A 21,835-nucleotide genomic window follows, 5' to 3' on the forward strand; every position below is an offset into this window, starting at 1 on the left:
AATCGAACCGATTGTTTGCTTACATAACTAAAACCAAAGTAATTATATTAGCCGTTTAGTTATACATTTGCAAATACACAGTATTTGTATATGAGCATACCAATACATATTATATATACATTACTAAAAGTGTAACGTAAATTCAAGTGTAAATTATAATACTATATGTATAAATCAACGCCGAGCTGTTCTCAATTTAAAAACAATCATTGCCAATGATTCACATTGCATTTCTATGTATGTAGAAAAAATTGCACGTTATATATTGCAGTTGAATATGGTTACGGGTACAATTCAATGCTCAATTTAAATTGAAAATTGCTTTCGACTGTAAGCGTGATGAATTTAAAAAGACATTTCAATTATATGTGCCTCCATTTCTAATTTGACTTGCAACGTTTGATGGTTAAAATCTCGAGTCATCTGACACGGCATATGAAATCTTAGTCATGGATGCGGGTGTCATCGTAGGTACACAAAAATTACTTAATTTACAAATGTACGCTGATCACTTAGGTAAATATAATTATAATTATAATTTGTAAAATCTTCTTATTGGCACACTATTAATAGGAAAACAAACGAACACGGGTTAGCGTTAGGGAGTTATGCCCGTTGTAGGGCAATTGTCCCACGGGCACCGACGTTACTTCTTTATATCCTGGTCCATTTTTCCCTTGTCTAGAGACGACGACACCATACCACTTCCTGGATATAGTTTATCCATGTGTTTGAGTGATTCGTTCAAAAAGTTCTGGAAAGAGTGAAAAATTCAACAATTAGAAACATACACAAAAATAATAACACAAATTTTAATATGGAGCTTTTAATTTAATTCTATATTAAGAAAAATGTGTGAAAACCAAAAATATGAAATATGAAATATAAGCCAGCAGCATGGCTCGGTGGTTGGGCTTTTACTTAGCAACGAGAGGCACCGGGTTCGATCCCGTGAGTTGACCTCGATTGAAAAGAATTTATTCCGAGTATATCTATAATGCTGCTGGTCAGACTTGGATATTTGACCTCCAGGTCGGTCGTTTCCGATCAGAGTTTGCCAATTTTTCTGATTTCATTGTTGAAACGGTTCCTTGATTAAATTGGTTAGAAACCTTCTTACCTATGTACTATGTCACAACTATTTGAGTATGATTAATGTGCAATAAAATTTATTTACAAGTTGGAATTCATAAATGTCACGTTAATTTCGAGTTTTCGGTGTCTCGTAATTTAGCGACTCGTGTAATAAAAAATGCTGCATTGATTGTAATTGGCCATGAAGGCGCATTGGGGTTTACCTGTTAGGCTTTCCTGGTATATATGTATATAATAAAATAAAATAAAATAAAAGAAAATGTACATATATTGTAACACATACTAAGCCTCATAGACACAATTTATTATAATATGTATATGAAAATATCCTTTTCATTGACAAGTCTCAAGTAAGCTGACTAGAGTGCGTTCTACAAATGAGAAAACTGAATTAGAAGGTTTATGGAGGTAAAAGGAATTAATGCACGACTATTTAATATGACGGTCGGAAAGGAAGTAAAGTGGTAGCCACCAACATGGTTAAATCGGTCCCAACTAGCAGAATGACGACCGAAACTCGACCATGTTGTTGAGCCCCTACAGGTTTTTATGAAGTAACGTTAAAAAGTCATACAGGTTGTTATTTTAAGATAGGTTTTCCGATGAGAAACGGCTGAAGATTCAAATGATGAGGAGTTAGAGAAGTGAAACCACAGTAGTTGAAAGTAGTAGTACCACTTCAATTCTGCTATTGATTACTAATGAACAAGAGCACTATTGTGGGCACACAAGGTTTTCAATAACGGTATTTTTCAACATTAATCTTAAACGAGGCCATTTATTGTCTCACTGCTACTTTTAAAATACAAATTCAATTACTAACTGACCTAGAGCCATGTGCTTGCATACTTGATACACATTTTTATTAAATAAATCAATGTCTGTATATATCTTTATAAAGAGTATGATTTCATAATATTTAATTATGTGATTGGGACACACATTGATATAACAATTTTAATAATGAAATTCAATCAAAAAGTCAATTTCATTACAATAATCATTTACCTATGTCACTCATTGTTCAATTGTTTCATTGTTCGTGTGTGTCAACAGATTTACATTAACGACTATGATGTAATGAATAAACGTCTTGAAAATAATTCATAACGTCGACGGCGGACAGGTACGTTACCGTAATTACATGATATCACCGTCTGTCGACTGAAGTACACATTATTACGATACGTAATGCCGTCATTGTTTCGTTACAGAGTGCTATTGAAGAGAGATCGACTCACTTGTATGGCTGTGAGGGCGGCCACGATGGCCGGTCCGCCGAACCCGTGCGAGATGAGGCTGAAATGGGTGAGGTGCCTCTGCACGCTTGGGTCCAGCAGGTGCGGGGGACGCGTGTTGCATAGCGGTGACCTGTCCTGGTTCAGCAGGTCCATCAGCTCCTTTGTGACTAGTCTGGCGGCGTGCAGCAGCTCCCGTCGACGGACCGCTCCGTGAGGCTCCGTCGCAGCGTGCTGCCTGCACAGATGCTCGGCCACTTGTCTAGCGGGGAATTCAGTCTCGCACACATATCCAAAATCCCTGGCTAAGTGTACAGCTTCAGCTGAAACATTTACATTCATAAACACATTAATATACAACAGGAAAATTTACAATTGTATATATGTATGTATGTAATTTTCAAGTATGATATTATAACTAATGATTCTATGATATCATTTTGAAAATGCTAAACAAATGAGGTAAGCTTATTGTATTTTTTTTTACAAGCTTTTTTTGTTGTATTTATTTACATACGTCATATGAAGTTGCTTAAAAAAATATAGGAAGCATTTTAATTTCGATTTACATTACATATGTATATACATATGGATGTATATTGGGACATAATTTAATTCTTAAATTAGTTATTATTTATTGTAAATTTATTCAAAAAAGCAAGCTTATAAATAAAATATCAACGCCGTAGTTTAATTTATAAATAATAAATTGATTGGGTCATTCGTTTGTGTCTTGGGTAAGCGGGACAGCCCAAATTTCAACCAATTCTTGAAGCTCTTTTGGTAGATTTGGTAGTTTTGCATATTTAGCTCAAAGTGTCCCAATTGAATACATAAATAAATTAATATTATATGAGTATTAACCAAGGATTTTAATGCCTTTAATCATTCATTGGTTGATATTGGAAAGCTAATTGAAAATATAAGTGTATATATTTGTCATTGAAAAATGAAATTGGTTCTGAAAAAATACTGTTAAATCCACATTTAAATAAATTTATGATAAACAATGCTTATTGCATAATTTTAAATTAACTATATAGAAAATATAGAAAATTATACATACATACAATATAGAAAAACTGCAATCGTTAGAAATTAACACTTCTTTTCCCTATGAAATGAAGTGAAAATTAGACTATTTATATTAGCTTCACTCTGTTAGTACAATGATATTCCTGCCCGTCAAAAAATTGTGATCTGATTTTGAACCACTTCTACTTTTCAGGTCGCTTTGATATCTCACCGACACACAGGGGCTTAGCTTACATTGAAATAAGCTAATGTCTCTGACATTAAGCTAGAGGAGTTTAATCATTAAAATTTACATTGGAATTTTGTGTCAGATCTTTGCAACTCATTAAAACAGTGGAAAAGCTACTTTTTTCACTCTCATTTACTCTCATCTCATACAAAATTAATATTATAAGCTTTTATACTTTCTCAAAGTCTTTATTAATTCACTAATAGATCTTTATAAATTCACTAATACACATCAAAAATACTGAAAAACATATCTAGTGATCATAAAAAAGTAATCTTCAAAGTTTTACAGCACCGTTAAGAGGAGCAATCGAGGAAATAGCTTATTAACCCCCCAGAATAAGTAAGTATGATACTCATTGATGATCAGTATTTTTATGGAATTAAGATAATATGTATGTATGTATGTGTATAAATTTACCTTCTACTAGGGATGTGAGAAGGGTAACATTGGCAGCTTTCCTCCGTCCGGCCGGCAAATTCAATCCAATCTTTTCCAATTTCTCTCTGAGTAGTCGACCACCATTTTTACTTTTCGCTCTGAAACAAAAAAAAATATGAACAAATTAATTAATTAATTGTCATGTTGAACTCATTAAGTTTGGGGGGTCTCGTTGACCCGTTAGCAGATAAACCGATGAATTGTTTTATTGTCGAACTGTACCGGCCCCAAATACGGATTTATTGGTATTCTCTTACAACAGATTGAGGAATAAAAAATAAATAAATAAACAGGAGATTAAGACGATGAAATGGTAAAAGAATGATAGTAAAAAAAAATGTTAACGGTTTCAGATCAGACCATAAAGTATAACGCGGTGATGTTTGTTCGAAAAACATTTTTATAAAGTTTATATGTGTGTACATTTTTTTTATTATACATTTTATGAAACTAATAAAATTGTTGTTAGCTGGCCGCATACGTCGTCCACTCGTACTCGATAGTACAATTTATCGCGCGTCTGCGTTTCTCAACATTTTACTCCTCGAATAAATATATAAAATGAGCAAACGCATAAAAAGCGGATTAAACTGACGTAAGATTTCCGGTTTAGGATTATCTCAAAAATCAACCGTAAAATCGAAACATGCACATACGAATGAGCCCAACGGTATTTTTTTATTCTACATATATATTTTCTTATATATGTATGTATATATTTCGAGTAAAAATCAAAAAGCTCTCAAAAATTTAACACATCTCAACTGCTTCGGCTTTACTATGACAAACATTCTTATTTGAAGAGTATGCCTTATTTAATACTTACTTCAATGTATATTGGAGGGAATAGAACATTTATTTATTTATTTTTAATTTATACCAGGAAGTCCTAATAGGTAACCCCAATGCACCTTCCTGGCCAGAAACATTGTACATTTGATACTATGTAGTATAATAGAAAATAAATACATATCAATTAACATCCACAGAGAGATCTATGGTCAAATTTGTAAATTTGCAGCATTTTATACAATTTGGTGAAATTCAAGATTTCTGAAAACTCGAGATTTTGCGAGAAAATGGGCAAGGTTGCAAATTTGTTGGAATCGTTTCAATGAAAATCAGATAATTTGGCACACTCTGATAGGAAACGATTGACCTGGACTCAATAAATCCAAGGTTTGGCCAGCAAAAACCAGTGGGATTTGAACCCGTGACCACTCTGTTCAAAGCATTATATGCTAACCACTTGTCTATTCTGCTGGTTAAATATGAAGCAAACAAGGAATAATGAATAGCTCAATTCAAGATCAATTCCGTGTATGTATGTACATATAAATGATTTTCCCACGAGATCATATTGAAAATAATCAATCTCTCCACATTACAGATGAAAAGAATGAGAGGCGATTGAATCAAAGATCACAAAATTATAAACAAACACTAAAATTGCCCTAAGATTAATCGCACATTCACTCATCTCAGACTCAAAAATATATTTCTAAATTAGAGTATCCTTCTTTTCAAACAGAGTGAAAATAATACGAGTTCATTCTCAACATTATTTATTTATTTATTTAACATACTTAGGAGAGGCGACAAAGCTGATAGACCCAAGAGGTTTGACTTATACATATATACATATGTACATACATATGTTACAGTGAAAGCATACTTCAAGTGAAAATATATTTTCACTAGTGAAAATATGTTTTCACCAATTCATGCAGTGAAAATGTATCAAACAATGAATTTACAACGTTTAACTCTATAAATTTAACGCTAACAACCCAATCTCAAATAAATAGGGCCAACCCCTACTTAACCTAACCTATCCTAACCCTTAAATATTACCAACCCTGAAAATGTAATGGGTTATGATTTCACTGAAACGTCAATGAAAATATATTTTCACTTGAAATATAATTTCACTGTGACATATAAATAAAATAAGAAAATAATAAAACATTCAAGATAACAATAACAACGAAATAAAAGAAAATACAAAGAGATAAAAAAATAGAGCAGTAAAATGATTACTAAAATTTTTGTATTTTGACTAAAGCTTTCTCGAATAAAGATTATTAATATTTTAAAACAAATCGCAGTTATATACAACCTATACAGTATACGCTGTTCTATCATTGGGAATTCTAAATGATTATCTATCTTCGTCACTAGTTAGATTTTTCGTCGTTGACCTATAAATTGGGCATTTGGGAAGACGTTCTTTAGCACTTCTTTGATCTTCAACGTCGATTGTTTACGAAAGATTTATCCCACCATTGATGGGGCACGCGCGCCGCAGATTGAGATGCGAGATAAGTGTACGTCAGCGCCAATAAAACGTCGTATTCACATTTTTAACCCCTTTGCGGCGGGATCGTACCGACCGCCGAGCAATAAATTAATCGATCGCCGATTGAGGGATCAACGGAGAGAGATCTAGTCCGCTTTCGGATGTTTTTATTGGCACGCAAAGTAGCCATCTTTATTAGGGGGGGCCCCCGCAATAAACGGACAAGTATTCTAATAATTGAATTTTGGAATGCCTAAGGAAAATCATGACGGCTATTTTTTCAGAATTAATTATCTGTATTTATTAATATTTGACCCCCTTCCAGTAAGCCCTTTGTACGCGTGTCCAGGTATCAATTACTCCATGCGGCCAGTCATTATGTCCATTATGTGTTTGCCAGTTTTCAACGTAGACGGGTGCATAATTTTTTGACTGGAGACTGCCAATTATGCCATAATAAAATATGGCGTTGAGGTTGACGCTGGCAATGGCAATATATGAAATACGTACATATGTACATATGTATGTATTCAAGTAGCAAACTGTGATATCGATGAAAATAAACGACCCTTTGAATCTGAATGGATATTTGTGATCGACATTCTAATAATTTTAGAATGTAAATTATAAGTATTAAAAAATTAATAGAATACGACAAGTATTCTATTAATTTTGATTTGTTTTGTCAGTAAAAATCGAAATCCTAATGAAGGGTACAAATGGTTGATGTAAATTATGTGATTTGTGAATAAAATGTTATTTATTAGGAATTCGTCAAAAATGCATTATTATTTTAAGTTTACATTTACATTAATTAAATCCTCCGTACGTTAAAAAAAGCACTCAGCTGAGAGGCCAAGTCTCAGACTCAAATAAGAGATATAAAAAATTACCACTTACACGAAAACCATGTGAACTGTATAAGAGGTATGTAAAAAAGAAAATTACTTCAAAATAAGTAGAGAAACCTTCATTTCAAATAGAGTGATTCATATTTGGAATAGTCTATTGAATTGGTAGGATCTGGTAACTTAAACCTTTTTAAAAATAGTCTTTACGATTTCTTTAAATTTAAGGGGTTTTTGTAGTTCTTCATTTTTAGTATATTCTTTTCTTTTTAATTGTGTGTTTTATTTTCCCTTTTTAAAATTTTTAATATTTTTATTGTAGATTATTATTTTTGCTTTGTATAACTTTTTTGAATTGTAAAAAACCCTTCGGCTATTCACGTTTTTCCTTAGTATTCTTAAATAGATAAGTAAAAATTTAATATGTAAATAAAATTTTTCTATGTAAAATTTGTGTACATATATCCCACTTCGGTGGGGGAGGGTTAAAGAATAAATAAGAAATTGATGTAATGCCTCAATTTCTATATATATATATATATATATATATATATATATATATATATATATATATATATATATATATATATATATATATATATATATATATATATATATATATATTGTATTATATATACATATATTCAGGTACAAACATATTTAAATTGTTTCATTGAAGAGGGGTTTGGAATCAAAAAAGTTTGAGAGATTCTTTACATAACAGCAACATTCTTAGAGGGTGGTTCAATGCGCTCTTAACGATTTTAAAATCAATATGAACATAGCTGTGTATAATCTGCGAAGCGATTCTGTGCAAATTTACGAGTGAGACCGTGAGAAAGGGGTCCTCGCACTGATAATAGGTTTAATTTGGAATTGTCAGTTCCAGACTTTGCGCGACTTCAGATTAATAGCGTTCATTTCGAACTGCGTTCGAAAAACGATCCTGTGGATAGTTAAAAACTGATAATTGCTGAAAACCTGTAACTGCCATGTTTCATCAGAGCGCGACGCGTATGCAAATGTGTGTCAGACGCCTGTTAATAATGTCCGACCAATTACCATCGGACATATTATTATAGCCCGGAGTCATCTCGGCGACCTTTTTTATAATAATTTTATTATTTTAATGCTCGCTTTTGCGAGATAATGTCGCCGAGATACGAGCGAACAAGCAATATTGAATGTTTATCGACTGCACTGGTTGTCCGTGTATCGTCGCGTCAATTAATCGACATGTTTACACGGATCGATTAAATATCTACATACATATATACATACATACATATATGCAGGACGAAACCCGATTTTTTTTTATTTCGATGAAGTTCGAATTCGATGATATTGAGTGTGCGGATAAAATTGGCGTTTATGTGACCCCGCGCAAAAGTGGTATAATTACGGTAAAGTATAATCCGATGGAGTTAAATGTCGCGAATTAAATCGTTTCGTTCAATTTATAGCGTGGATATGAGATTGCTTTTACATTAAAATAAATTGAAATGGTGTACTGAAAAAAAATCATTTAAATACATCTGCAAATTGTTGCCTCAAAAATGCAAATTTTGGTCATTCAGAATGTGTCTAAATACGAATCAAAATGACATATACACATCATAAAAATTAATGTGCGTTCATGTGGTATTTGTCAATGTTTCCCATACAATTTTGAATGAAATAATACCATTTTTTATTATTATTTATATTTTCTAAACACATCAAATAAATCTTAAAACTTCAACTTCTTACAATAATTTGAGTAAATTTAAGTAATGTTAAACAAACATGAACCAAACTAAGTCGGAATTTTTTATTTGAGACAGTTGAAATGCGCTGCAGGCGATGATTTTTTTTCTAAATCGAGTTCTATACCTCAAAGAGTATGAAAAAGCCCTAATCTGAGAATCTCTGACTCTATGTTGCTTCCTCAAGAATCTTTCATGGTTGTCGCTCGACTTGAAATTATTGAAATATAATATAATGATGACCTAGAGTTTTCATTATTTAAATATAAATTGAATACTTGGAAAAGCGACATTGCCGATGGACCCAATTTTTAAAAATATTTTCTCAAGATACCATTTTCGGTTTGCCCTTGAGCGGACGATATATGGTATTAAACTTGTACATAGTATATAAAATATAGATTATAAATTTTGAAATCATATTAAAATAGTGGTGACAAGTTTTGAAAAATTCAATATTAGACAGGATGGAGGGTAAGGGGGGGGGGGGGGTTCCACAGAAAATTAAACAATGGCAAAGGGTATAAAAATATATACTGTACATACATTTATAGAATATATATTTTTTTAATCATATTCAAATAGTGATGACATAGTGGGTAGGATTGTTTTTGCCAATTTGATTGAGAACCGTTTCAACAATGAAATCAGATAAATTGGCAAACTCTCAAAGGAAAAGATCGACTTGGATTCACAAATCTCCAAATCTGACCAGCAGTTCTACAGAAATACTCTGAATAAATTCATTTCAATCGAAGTCAACCCACGGGATCGAATCCTACAACCTCTCAGTGGGGTTATTTATGTTGCTGGATAAATGAAATAATTATCAATTATTCACCATAATAATCAAGTGGCGAGCGCTTCAAACATTTCCAATGCAAATTCAATACAATTGAGTGACGTCATATGATTTTAATTTCAACATTATCAATTTTTTATGTCTTTTGCTTTCATAATATCGCATCTACATACATATCGAAATCAAAAATTTCCACCCATATTCGAAACAACACGAAAGCATTTTTCATAGCAGTTTCATAGCACGGATTTTATTAAATTTCATCGTCTCGCAGATAGATCGAAGACAACAAAAAAAAAATAAATAAACACGGTCGACAAAAGACGCAAAAAAATCCATTACGGCCAAGCCGTCATTTCAAATTCAAATTTGGCGCCGTGCGTCAAAGTGAAATCATAATGGCAGCGTGTAATTATCATCGATCGAGTTCGAATTTTTCAAACTTTACGATGCAAAATGCACTTTATACACATACATACCTATACAAATATATCATAATATTTTATTATAATGGGATCGGGTTAAGCAACAAAGCGCGCTGTCAACGACGGAATGGGTCGGGTCGCACGTGCACAGTGTTGTAACGCGTGCTCGCAATTAAAAAAGTAACCCTTTTACGACGTTACAAATGTGTAACTAATGAATTTAACGCGAAAACAATCATACTGAACGATTTGATTTCGAAAGAACAACGTAACCAAAAAAATACACATACATACACATAACGCAACAGCAAACGTAACGCGTAACGATTTTCTTCTGTACAAATTTAATCAACGCTAAGCACAACTAAAAAAAAACAAAAAAAAACACGATGACTCTAAAATTAGTCATTATTAGAATCGAACTTCAGAGAAAGTCAAATCTTACAAAAAATACATGTACATTCATACATACATGCGAGTCGAAACTTTATGAGGGTATTTTTTTGCGGTTGTTACGATTGCAGGTTCAATTTGCATTTATGTTTGCCGATGTCATGTTATTTTCAACGGTATGTATTTTCTATTTTATTTATCAGTTTCTTTTTTTTGTTGTTGTTAGTGTGTGTGGTTGTACTGATCGTCTGCTCTGAATTCTTTCGGACGGTAGAAGGTAGTAATTAGCCGATCATGATGCGGCGTCTCAAAATGTGCTTATTCAAATCAGTTGATCGCTTTCAACTCGTAAGTTTCTGATATGTAAATTGAAGATGTTATAAAATAAAACGCGACCCCAATGAGTTCATCCGAATTCTTCCGAAACAAAAAAAAAATACATCGTCATAACATTCAACTTCATACTTTAATAGGTTCATAAATAATCAAATTCAAAGAAATTTGATAATTGACAGGGATTTTTCAATCAAATCATGACTCATTTACACCGATCAGTTTTCTTGAAAATCTTGATTCCCTTAAAAAGAACTCATTACAAAGTTTTTGAATCGTTAGCTAGAGCGGTAGAAATTTTGTTTGAAAATTGTATCTGCTCGGTATTTGTAATATAAACGGCTTAAATATTAATCTGAAGTACACATTCATTTGTTGTTTTTTTGTATTAAATTTATTTGAATCGAATTTATTTGAATATTTAACGACAGCCAATCAGAAATGAATTACACACACACACACACACACACACACACACACACACCCACACAACGGTCTTTGAATTAGTATATACTAGTGGTTTTACCCGGCTTCGCTCGGTATTTCTAATATTAAATTTAACGTCACGGATTCAGCCACCCAAACCTTACATTAATTAAGCTTTACATATGTACATAACACCTTATATACAAAGTCTCTTTCCAAATTATATATTAATAGATGTATGTTACAGTTGAAGTGTATCTTCCAGTTGTAATATATTTTGAATAGTTGGAATATATTCCGTCTAATCCCACGTAAGTTGATTCATATGGCGAACTACATTCCACCTGGTCAAATTATAATACAGTTAAAAAAAACCAATTATAAGTTGACAGCAGGTTAGAGATGGAGAGGTTTGATTTTCGTGAAAACCTCACTCGACTAGTAAATTAAGTTGGAAAGTCATATTTTTCTTTTGAACACTTTCGTAGATCTATCGTAATACGGTACTCATTACCTTTATTCGTAATTTCTAGCAAATATTAACGCATTATTAAGCATTCGTAAAAACATCAGAGCTGTCAAAACTTAACTGTTATATTACAACTGGCGCACATTGTTGAGAGTGTATTTGCGCTTGTAGAGTTATAATTTACTAGTTGAATTGTATTCGAATATGAATGACCTAAAACGACAATTGGAATATATTACAAATTAAAATACACTTCCACTGTAACATACATATGTACAGATATAATATATCGAGTATTTCAACAGTCGAGAGATGTTTTTAAAAGTGTTACATTACAATTTTCAACGAATCTGAAGCAATTTTTTACAACAACTGTTTTAGCAATATGCAATCAAACTATAATATTACAATTTGGCCGAAATTAATCAATTCACACAGCCAAATGAAATATCTCTCACTGTTTCCACACTACAATAAACATTATTAAACACATTAGCTGTTTGGAACGGCCCATGTCACCATCTCGAACACACATTATATTAACAACAAAACAATCAGACCCACCCGAGGAGCCATTATTTGCAAAAACGAAATTTCTCTAGAGCAATTATCTCGCTACAGTAATGCGTTATCTGCACGGATGAAAAGCGCACGGTCACCCGTGCCTACAAGTCGAGTACTTGTACACATCACACCGGATGACTTTGCTTTAAATTGGCGCGTGTGTGTGTGTGTGTGTGTGTGTGTGCACCTAGATGGATATAAAGATACGTGGATATATCGTAGACACCCATTGTCGAGAAGACCGGCTCTAGACACTCGCCACACTCCATTATGTCCATAATATCTCTAAAAGCGAGACGGTTGACGTGGATCGACACGTCTCAGATTGCACACGGAATAAATTACACACGCGTGTGCGCTATCTAGAACAAGAATTTCAGAACGGATAAAGTTTTGGATAGCTCACCTTCTGAGCACGCCTCCTAGGAGTGATGCGTTGAGGCATTCCGGAGGTGACAGCCTCCTCTGGACCTCGCCGACTGTCACTTTATACTTGCTGGTGCTGGATAGAAGGCTCAATCGGCCAGGAACTGAGCAGAACACGTCGCTTGGCACTCCCATGCCCAATCCTCCTCCCATGTCTTTGCCTTTCATGTCTGAAATTTAACGTTATCTATTAGTAAGGCGGAATCATACTGTAAATTGTATTCGTTTGAAACCATCGCGTTTCATAATATGATCGTTACATATATTGTAAAGTGACAGTTAGTGTGGTATACATTTATATTGCTCGAATCAAAATGGTAGGCAATTAGCATATCGAGACAAAAGAGTCATGAGTCGATTATTTTTAATGTATTGATAAGTGACATCATACTGGTTTGGAAAATGTCATGGAGTTTCAACTAATGCAAAAAATATGTACATACATACCTATGTGATATGAAACGAACGGAGAAAATTCGAATAAGTCGTTGTAATCATTGCAAGGAGTATTTATACATAATAAGGAGTTTGTATAAAGTATACAAAGTGTTAAGAATCTATAGAAATTCTTATTAAATGACGAATCAATGAGAGAAGTCTTCGATTTCAAACGTGTTATCAACATTATGTTTGTTTGAATTGAGATTAATATAACCATAGCGTAGTGCACTGGTAGATCTATTGCATACCAGTAGAGGGGTCGTGGGTTCAAGTCCCGGCCAAATACACTGCTGGCGAAATTGTGTTGTTATCAAAACACAGATCGACCGTCTCCTGTCAGAATTTTCCGATTTTTTTGGCTTGATTTTTGTGACGGATCCAATAAATCGGTATCCTCCCCCTAAGTTTTTCACAAATTTGAGTATTTCGAATCTGTTAAATTTCCTTAATGCTACCTACATATAATATATTTTTCTCAAATTTGCTGTGTATCAAAAAACTTATCTATATTGTATTCAATGTACTGTTATGTTTGAAAATTTGTTAGTACTTATGTACAAAAATGATCTAATCATATGTGTTGCATAGGGGTAATTCCTTTCATGGCGCATATGATATACACACGTATGTAATAACTATAAGTGAAGTAAATATTTGTATATATATATATATATATATATATATATATATATATATATATATATATATATATATATATATATATATAATGAGAGATAATGAGAGCCTTTAATGCAAATTTTATAAGATAAGTGTGAAAAAGATAAACGTTATAGGCGGTTAAATAATAAAAATCTTACAAGACGAGTGGGTGGCGTCAAACATATAAGGCTATTTATTAGATGTCAAACGTCAATGTTTTAAAAAATCGTGTATTTTTAAACGTGTCTATTACAATTATTTTTCACCATCGTACTGGCGGAATCGATTTAAATTTATATCGTTGACCGAACCGCGCAAAATGGCAAAGTTTCAAAAACGATCGGAAGAATGTAGGATATATTGCAAGACCAATGAGCGAAGTGAAATATATGTAGAAGAGCCGCGTAAGAAATAAAATTTAGGAAAATCGTATATTGATAAATGATCGGAAGTAAGAACCTATATAGATATGTAAGTTTGTATGTATATGAATTTTTAATGAACTTTTTTTCAAAAATAACGAGATTAGGTTCTGTATGAAAGAAGTCGAAAAAAAAAATGCTTAAATTCTTGCGTACATTTTATGAGTATAAAATTCCAATACAATGTCCTACAATTCGTTTCGAATTAAAATACATTTAAGTTCTCGAATATCATCCATCCCATTATAGCATACCACATATGATAAGATACACATGCATTATATTTATTCAACATACATATGCATATGTACATTGTGTTGGAATTTCGGCTAAACGTTAACGGTCTACGAATTAACCGGTCGTAATTCGGACGGATTATCGGGTGTTTTGATCTGAAACCGATTATTTTCAATTAGATACACATCGTTCGTTCCAAATCACGTGTTATGACACTAATATCTGTTCACATATCCGGTAGTATAAAAAAAAACAACATTTTTATAAATGACAATTAGACTAAACAAATGATATATAATACTATAAAATCGATTTATGACTCGCAGTTTTTTGGGTCACCCGGTATACATTTTGGATTTTTTTCTGCAATGCTGCGACACTCGAATACTACACGCATATACACAATATTGAAATAGTGAACAGGAACACCTTGAATAACAGTATTTAGAATCTAATTAGACATATGACGTGAAAATGGTGTCGAATTCACCACAGGGGGAGTCAAAAACCACCATAAAAAATACACCCATTGAAATGAGCTTTTGTCGAATTCAACAATGGAGCAAATATGTAATTGTGTGTATCAAAAAAAACAAGAATATACACAATACACACCAACGGCAAATACAAATTTCCGATGTAATTATTTTTAAGACATAAACGCATTGAATTTCACATACAGGAAGCAATAAATAAATAACTGTAAATTAGAAATTTTCGATACAAACAATCGATCTATTTTTACTACTACTACTACTACTACTACTACTAGTAGTTATTGTAGTAGATATTCAATTGTATCTCAGAAGCGATTGAATAATAATTCAATTTCGCAATCGATCACATTTTACGGTCGCTATCTAATTCGCAATAGTTTTTTTTTTGTCGTACACTAGAGACAGCGAAGACCCAGATGTATCAAAATGTAATTTAAGATTCGAATCGAGCAAAAAATAAATAATGCGAGAGGCAAATTGACTCGAAGACTGCGTGGTATTCGGCAAACGAAGCAAATTACAATTCAAACTATCATATGAACGGATAAAGATGGCGACTCCCTGAACAAAGAAGATCTTCCAGAAGTTCACGGATCAAAGTGTAAAGGAATAGAACATGAGAGTATGTATTAGAGATATTGAAATTCGATTTTACTTACTTTTGAGCAACGGTAGATCTGACATGAATCCTGTGTTGTCGTCCAATCCAGTATTCTGCAAAAAAATGTATAGCATTTCTATAACGAAATTCAATTAACTGAATTACATCTCAGTTATATATGTATGTATGTAGTGTGTGTATGATGAGTGTATTATTGCTTTTAATATATAAAAAGTGAATATAATGGGGATTGAATAAAAAATAAAAATGTGAAGTGAAAACCTTATCTGAAAGAATTTAATAATCTCGAGAAGGAGGAAAATATTTCGATACGGGTTTTCATCCGTTGAGTAATTGGGTGCATTCTTAGCATAGCTATTGGGGAAAAAAATCGAATTTATCTAATAGCTTTCGTATTGTAGTCCACATTTTAGGCGATATTAAAAATTATTGCATCGACCGAAATATCACGGACGATTCATTTGAAAGGAATTAACTTTGATAAATTCCATTAAAGATTATATGTATGTATGTATTTATGTAATAAGAACCGATCAAGTACGGCTTAGTTTTAAAGTTCAATCAAGAGGGGGTGGGGTTATGAATGTGTGGTTTTTTTTAATATAAAAAATGAATTTACATATAATGTTACCTGTCCATCGTCAACTGCCGCTTGCAAAGCTTGGTGTAGAGATAGAGGGTCGTGATGGTCGTGATGAGGAAGACGACCACCACCTCCTCCACCGACTCCAAAGTCCCTCCCCCTGTCACCGCCATATGGAAAGCTGGAGTGAGGTAACTGCTAAACACGCAAACACAGACAAAACCCAAATTAATGTAATGTTTAACAATATATAAATAAAATTAGCATCGTCTTAAGGAGTTTCGACTTTGCAAAGAAGACTTCAAAGGCGAATTATTCGGTGGGGTGTTAACTATTCGAAACATTCACGTGAAAACTCGACTTGAAGTTCGCTACAAATGAGAAAACATTATCTTTCAACTGTAAGAATGAAAAAAATGTTTCTAAAAACTTGGAAAGCTCTCACTACTGTGCTACAAACGTAAGCATCATATAAAATCAACATAAAAATTACATTGAAAAAAGTCAATAAAAATATTTTATACTACAATTTAATGTTTTTATTTCGCTTGAGCTCAAATTAAGTTCTATAGATCTACCATTATATCTAGAAAATCATTGCTGCTACAGCCGTTGTTCGACTAATGACTCATTACAGAGCTGTAAATGTTTTAGAATGACTTTCTAACAATGCTTCGGATTATTTTATTATTTTTTTAAATGACGATACATAAAATTGAGCCAAATTTGTTAAACGATGTGCTTGATTATGTTTACTGAAATGTAATTGAAAAAGCTACTAAATTTGTTTATGACCGCGTGCCGAGAGGCACGACACGATGCGATACGACAAACATTTGTCGAATAATTTTGAAAATAGCTACAGACGTGACACGAAGCGACACGATATGACAGATGTGATTCGACGCACTTTAAAAATACATCATCATTGGAGAACTGCTTTCGTATCAAGTCACTTTGCACGCGGCCATCATTATTTTAAACAGCGTTTGAAAAATTTTGAACGAATGAATGATATTTTATTTTTATTATATTTAAGGTAAACCCATTTTTTTTGCATATAAACCCAACATTTTTACAAATAAAATTATATTTTTTTACAATACCACAGAGATAGCTACATATGGACAAATTTGATAAATACCAAAACTTTTCGAGAAATACATCCATTTTTACAAAGTATGTCTGCGGGTAGGATATTTATAACAGTACACAAATTCGGGATGCTAGAAACTCAAATGAGGATAGGTTGTTAATTTGGTGGAACCGTTTCAAGAATTAAATCAGATAAATTGGCAAACTCTGATACGAAACGATCGACCTGGAGTCACATATAATATATATATCCAAGATCTGGCCAGGCACGACGGGTCAGGGATTGAACCCATGACCCCTCAGTAGAAAGCATTGCTCGCTAACCACTGAGCTATGCATGTTACTGGTTATATATATATTATATAATATTTTGAATGGTGTATATTAAATTTTTATAATTGTCCAAAACATAATTTCGATCGATCAGTTGCAAATTTAGCGTTGGAAATATTTTTCATCGTATTAAAAAAATACAGCATACAATCTGCGGAGGGGAGAAAAGGTTAAAAAGGGAAATCCGAGCCAGAGGCTGAAGCAACACAATAATGTAGCAAAATCTGGACATTTTTGACGCGACGCCCTTCATTCTCAAGCAAACCCCTTTATATGGGAAGAGCAAGGAGGGAAGGGGATGAATTTTATACCACCACTTTCACCCCCCACCCCCAAACGACTTGCTGCACAGCCTCGAGGAATTTACATCCGCTCTCCGGCGTACCCTCGCATCCCCGGCTCGTCGCAGTTATAGGGTTACATTTAGGAATTCTCGAGACCAGATTTCGCGACGTCGCAATGTCAGTCAATTTATCAATAGAGTTTTAAATTTAAATTTTCCATAATAAATTTAAATACAAAAAAAATAAAACAAATTGTATGCTCAGAGGGAAAATAATTTAAGTAGATAATCTGATATATGAAATGATGAAGAGAAGAGATCGGAATGGGGTTGATGAGAAAATTTATCCGCGATGCAAAACGGTTAAAGATTTTCCCATACATGTATGTACATACATATACGCTCAGTAGGTATGTGTACGAACTGTATAATATAATAATGCATGTTAAAATTTTCTCAGTTATTCGGTATTCAGCGTCTGAACAATTCAAACTATGTGTTAAGATTGTAGTGAAGCGTGCGGTTTCTTGTGCGTGAATAGTTGCCGTCTAGGCCACACAGATGACGTACAAAGATCCCCGAGTCGCGAGAATGAAGGGGAGTGAAGAGGATAAAAAGGGGTGGTTGAATGATGGGGGGTGGGTTGAATATCGACGTGTCTACTTACGACGTGGTTTTGTAGCTCGGCGTCCCTGTGTCCCCTGTGCAGGGACAATTGGTCCTGGGCTGGCCTGAGCGATGCCAACTGACTGTAGTGATGCTGGAGGGATCCAGCGTGGTGGAGGGGACCCAAAGATTGGCCGTAAGGATCCGTCGACAGGTACTCCAGTGGTCCATGATTCTAAAATCACACGTAAATATATTTTATTTAAAAGTGAATTCGTACGAACAGTGGAAAAAGAATAATTTTTAATTCATTTGTTTTATTTATTCCACAAAATAATTCAAAAAATAGACTGACTATTTTGATACAGCAACAAAATCGAAATATAAAAAAAGGATAGTTTCCAAAATAATAAATCTTGAGAATAAACTACATATCGTCGGTATACTGGCAGAAAACCTTATGTCAAAAATTAGATGTTTCAATTTGTAATTGAATTTTGATTAATGTAGTCAAAGCACGAGTAATGATTCAGGCCACAAAATAAAAGAGCTTCAAACTTCGTGATTTTCCTAAAATAAGGATTTTCGACTTCTGTCATTATACCGATGGCATTATTCTATGTTTAATACTTTTTTTGAATATGACATTTTATTTTTTTACCAACTTTATAAAGTTTCTAGTTTTATAATTTATTTTTTACATTTCAAATAATTTAATATGTATGTACATATGTAATACATACAATGTATACAGAGCCAATTTCGAGAGCAAATTTGAGCCCAGAGGGAATAATAATTGTGGGGTAGGGAAATATTCCTTTTGCCATGATAAATAATTATGAATTTTTTTTCAATACTCTTTGCAAATATGTATGTATATATATGCAAACTGTTAAGATATTATTTAAAATTTTAAAAGTAAGCAAATTTTTCTAATAAAAAAAATCCTTTATACAAATTACGTATATAGATTTCAATGTGGGGATACCCAGCAAGATTCGTAGTTTTTAGTCAGATTTTTTTGTAAAAATATTGTCTTGCTATGATTTTCTCCAGAATTGAGGCCTTCCAATAGTACGGGCCCTGGGAATTTTCCCCTTCCCTCCCCTTCTAATGAGCCCTGTATATACATAACATGCATATGTATGTATATAATGATTGAAGAACTTGCGTCAATGGTTTCAAAGACACTTTACAATACAATAAAAAGCTATCAGTAATCAAATTGGAAGTAAGACTATGAACAAAAAATATTGCATTCGTCAATAAAATGTAATCCTTGTAAAAAATTCCTCAAATACTTGTCGGCAAACTTGTCTGTCATAGCTACTGAACTGTCTAGCTACAATATTTGCGTCAATCGACAGACAAATCTTTCAATTTCGCCTGAGAATATTTTTGGGAGCAAAAAATCACATGTCAAGTGCGGGTTTCGTATTATATTGTCAACAAAAAATCTAAACATGTTACATATTACAACGAAGAAAAATCGAATAGTGTTGTGGTCAAACTTAATCTGTCAACAAATGGCTGGGGAAAAAAATTCACAATGGTGGCGACTGACTTGTAACAATGCCAGCGAGCATTTGTCAAAAAGCAGTGACATAGAATTGTTTTAGTATTCCTTAATTTAAAATTTCTTAATATAATGGTCAAAATCAATATTTTTTACAACAAACTATTGACCGTTGTAGTCAGTCAAGTCAGTAGCCACCTTTAGAGACAAATCTCTGGTCAGCTGTAGTCTATTAATTTTATTTAAGAATACTTAGTAAAGTCGGCATAGCAAACCCAAGGTTTTTTTTTATGGAAAAGCCTATGCTTAATACTTGTACTATGGAAAATTTTTGCTTTTCCTCTTATAAATTGATATATTTAAAATCTTTACCATTGTAATATTCAGTGAGTAAAAAACCTTATATTGCTAATCGTTTCTTACAATTCAACAATTTTATTTACAAATATTTACGTATTAAATTTTTATTGTTTATTTAAAAATATTTTGAAAAGACTGCAACGCCGATGGACTTACAGGTTTTTTTACAATACAAAAAAGCTATATAAAGCAAAAATAATAACAACAAAATAAAAAAAAAACTCGAAATGGTGGAAAATAAAATAAACAATTGCAAAAAGAAAAGAATATACCAAAAAAGGAAGAACTACAAAAACCCGTTAGTTTCAAGGAAATCATCAAGTTTATGTTAAAAAAAGTTTAAGGTACTACATAGAAGCTACCAATTCAACTATTCCAAATAGTAACCACTCTATTTGAAAAAAAGGATTCTATACTTATTTTGAAATAAATATCATTTTGGAATCTGAGAGTATAGCTTCTAAGGTGAGTGTTTTTGTTGAACGTAAAAAGGTTGATCATACGACAATTTTAATGGTTATTTATAATTTCTAGACGTCAATTAGACCACCTTTCTAATCTTGTAAGTACAGCAAATATAATATGTAACCTAGTGTTTTTCGAACCATCTCTTTCTTTGAAACACGATTTTTCAAACGATGAGTTTGATATATGGGTGCTTTTGAAAATGATGCTTCGAGATGATGATGGTGCATCATGATGGCGATGCGGTACTGACCTGTGTGGGGCTCTGTGCGGTGGCGTGGTGGAAGGGTGGTGGAAAGTATGGTGGTTGGAAGTCTGGGGGGTGACCAGCTGTGGGGGGCGGCTGATGGTGTTGTGGAGGCGCGGCGCGCGCGCCTCCGCCCGCCGCGCCTCCGCCCCCGCCGTACGCCCCCACAGCCGCGGCGATGCCCCCGTGCCCGCCAGCGAGCCGCTCCTGTAATCAACAAACACATCATTAACCAATCTGTCAAAAAAAATGAGCACGATACGATAATTTCTAAGATTCGTTTGAACAATGCTTGTCGGTGACAATTGGCGAACAGTGGCAACTTTTATAACATTGGGTTCCCTTGAATGGGCCATCAGTATCAGTGACCGGGAAAAATGCACTCAAAACTTTCAAAGATGCACAATGACAACTAACACAATAGAATTCCACAAAAAAGCGTCAAGGGGGTATTTATTTACATATTTTATTTTTACATTACAAATTATCTCCAGGTCGACACTATGGCCAATTTATTACAATACATTGAAAACTCATAATTAACGAGACATCTAAATACATCATTATTACGGGTCTACATACATTGCGGCATCGAAAGGTCGAAAGATCTGAAAAGCAAATATCGGAAGGCAAAGATCGAAAATCGAAAGATCCTAAGTCGAAAGACCAAAAAAAGGGTGCATGATAAACGGTACTATGT

At 33.3% G+C, this 21,835-nt stretch overlaps 1 protein-coding gene across 1 annotated transcript; it reads right to left on the reverse strand.

Annotated features, from left to right (window-relative positions):
• Positions 1-466: 466 nt before the first annotated feature.
• On the reverse strand, positions 467-21,491 carry TfAP-2 (transcription factor AP-2). The gene is made up of 9 exons (XM_077427089.1): positions 21,393-21,491; positions 21,142-21,342; positions 18,609-18,782; positions 16,279-16,428; positions 15,685-15,739; positions 12,749-12,938; positions 4,018-4,136; positions 2,337-2,656; positions 467-754 (listed from the first exon to the last, which is right to left on the reverse strand). Exons 1-9 carry the CDS (start codon positions 21,489-21,491, stop codon positions 647-649), a joined length of 1,416 nt encoding a protein of 471 aa, XP_077283215.1. The 3' UTR covers positions 467-646.
• Between the last annotated feature and the right edge of the window lie 344 nt (positions 21,492-21,835).

The sequence above is a fragment of the Arctopsyche grandis genome, chromosome 3 (assembly GCF_051622035.1).
Source record: "Arctopsyche grandis isolate Sample6627 chromosome 3, ASM5162203v2, whole genome shotgun sequence".
NCBI classification, from domain to species: domain Eukaryota; kingdom Metazoa; phylum Arthropoda; class Insecta; order Trichoptera; family Hydropsychidae; genus Arctopsyche; species Arctopsyche grandis.

Bases quoted from the DNA above. Each gene is read 5' to 3' on its own strand.
- TfAP-2 (XM_077427089.1), bottom strand. From the start codon at position 21,491: ATGGCCCATTCAAGGGAACCCAATGTTATAAAAGTTGCCACTGTTCGC. The intron at 15,740-16,278 runs GTAACATTATAT...ATTTTTTTGCAG, and splicing joins CGGCAGTTGACGATGGACAG to AATACTGGATTGGACGACAA. The intron at 12,939-15,684 runs GTAAGTAAAATC...GTTAAATTTCAG, and splicing joins AGATCTACCGTTGCTCAAAA to ACATGAAAGGCAAAGACATG.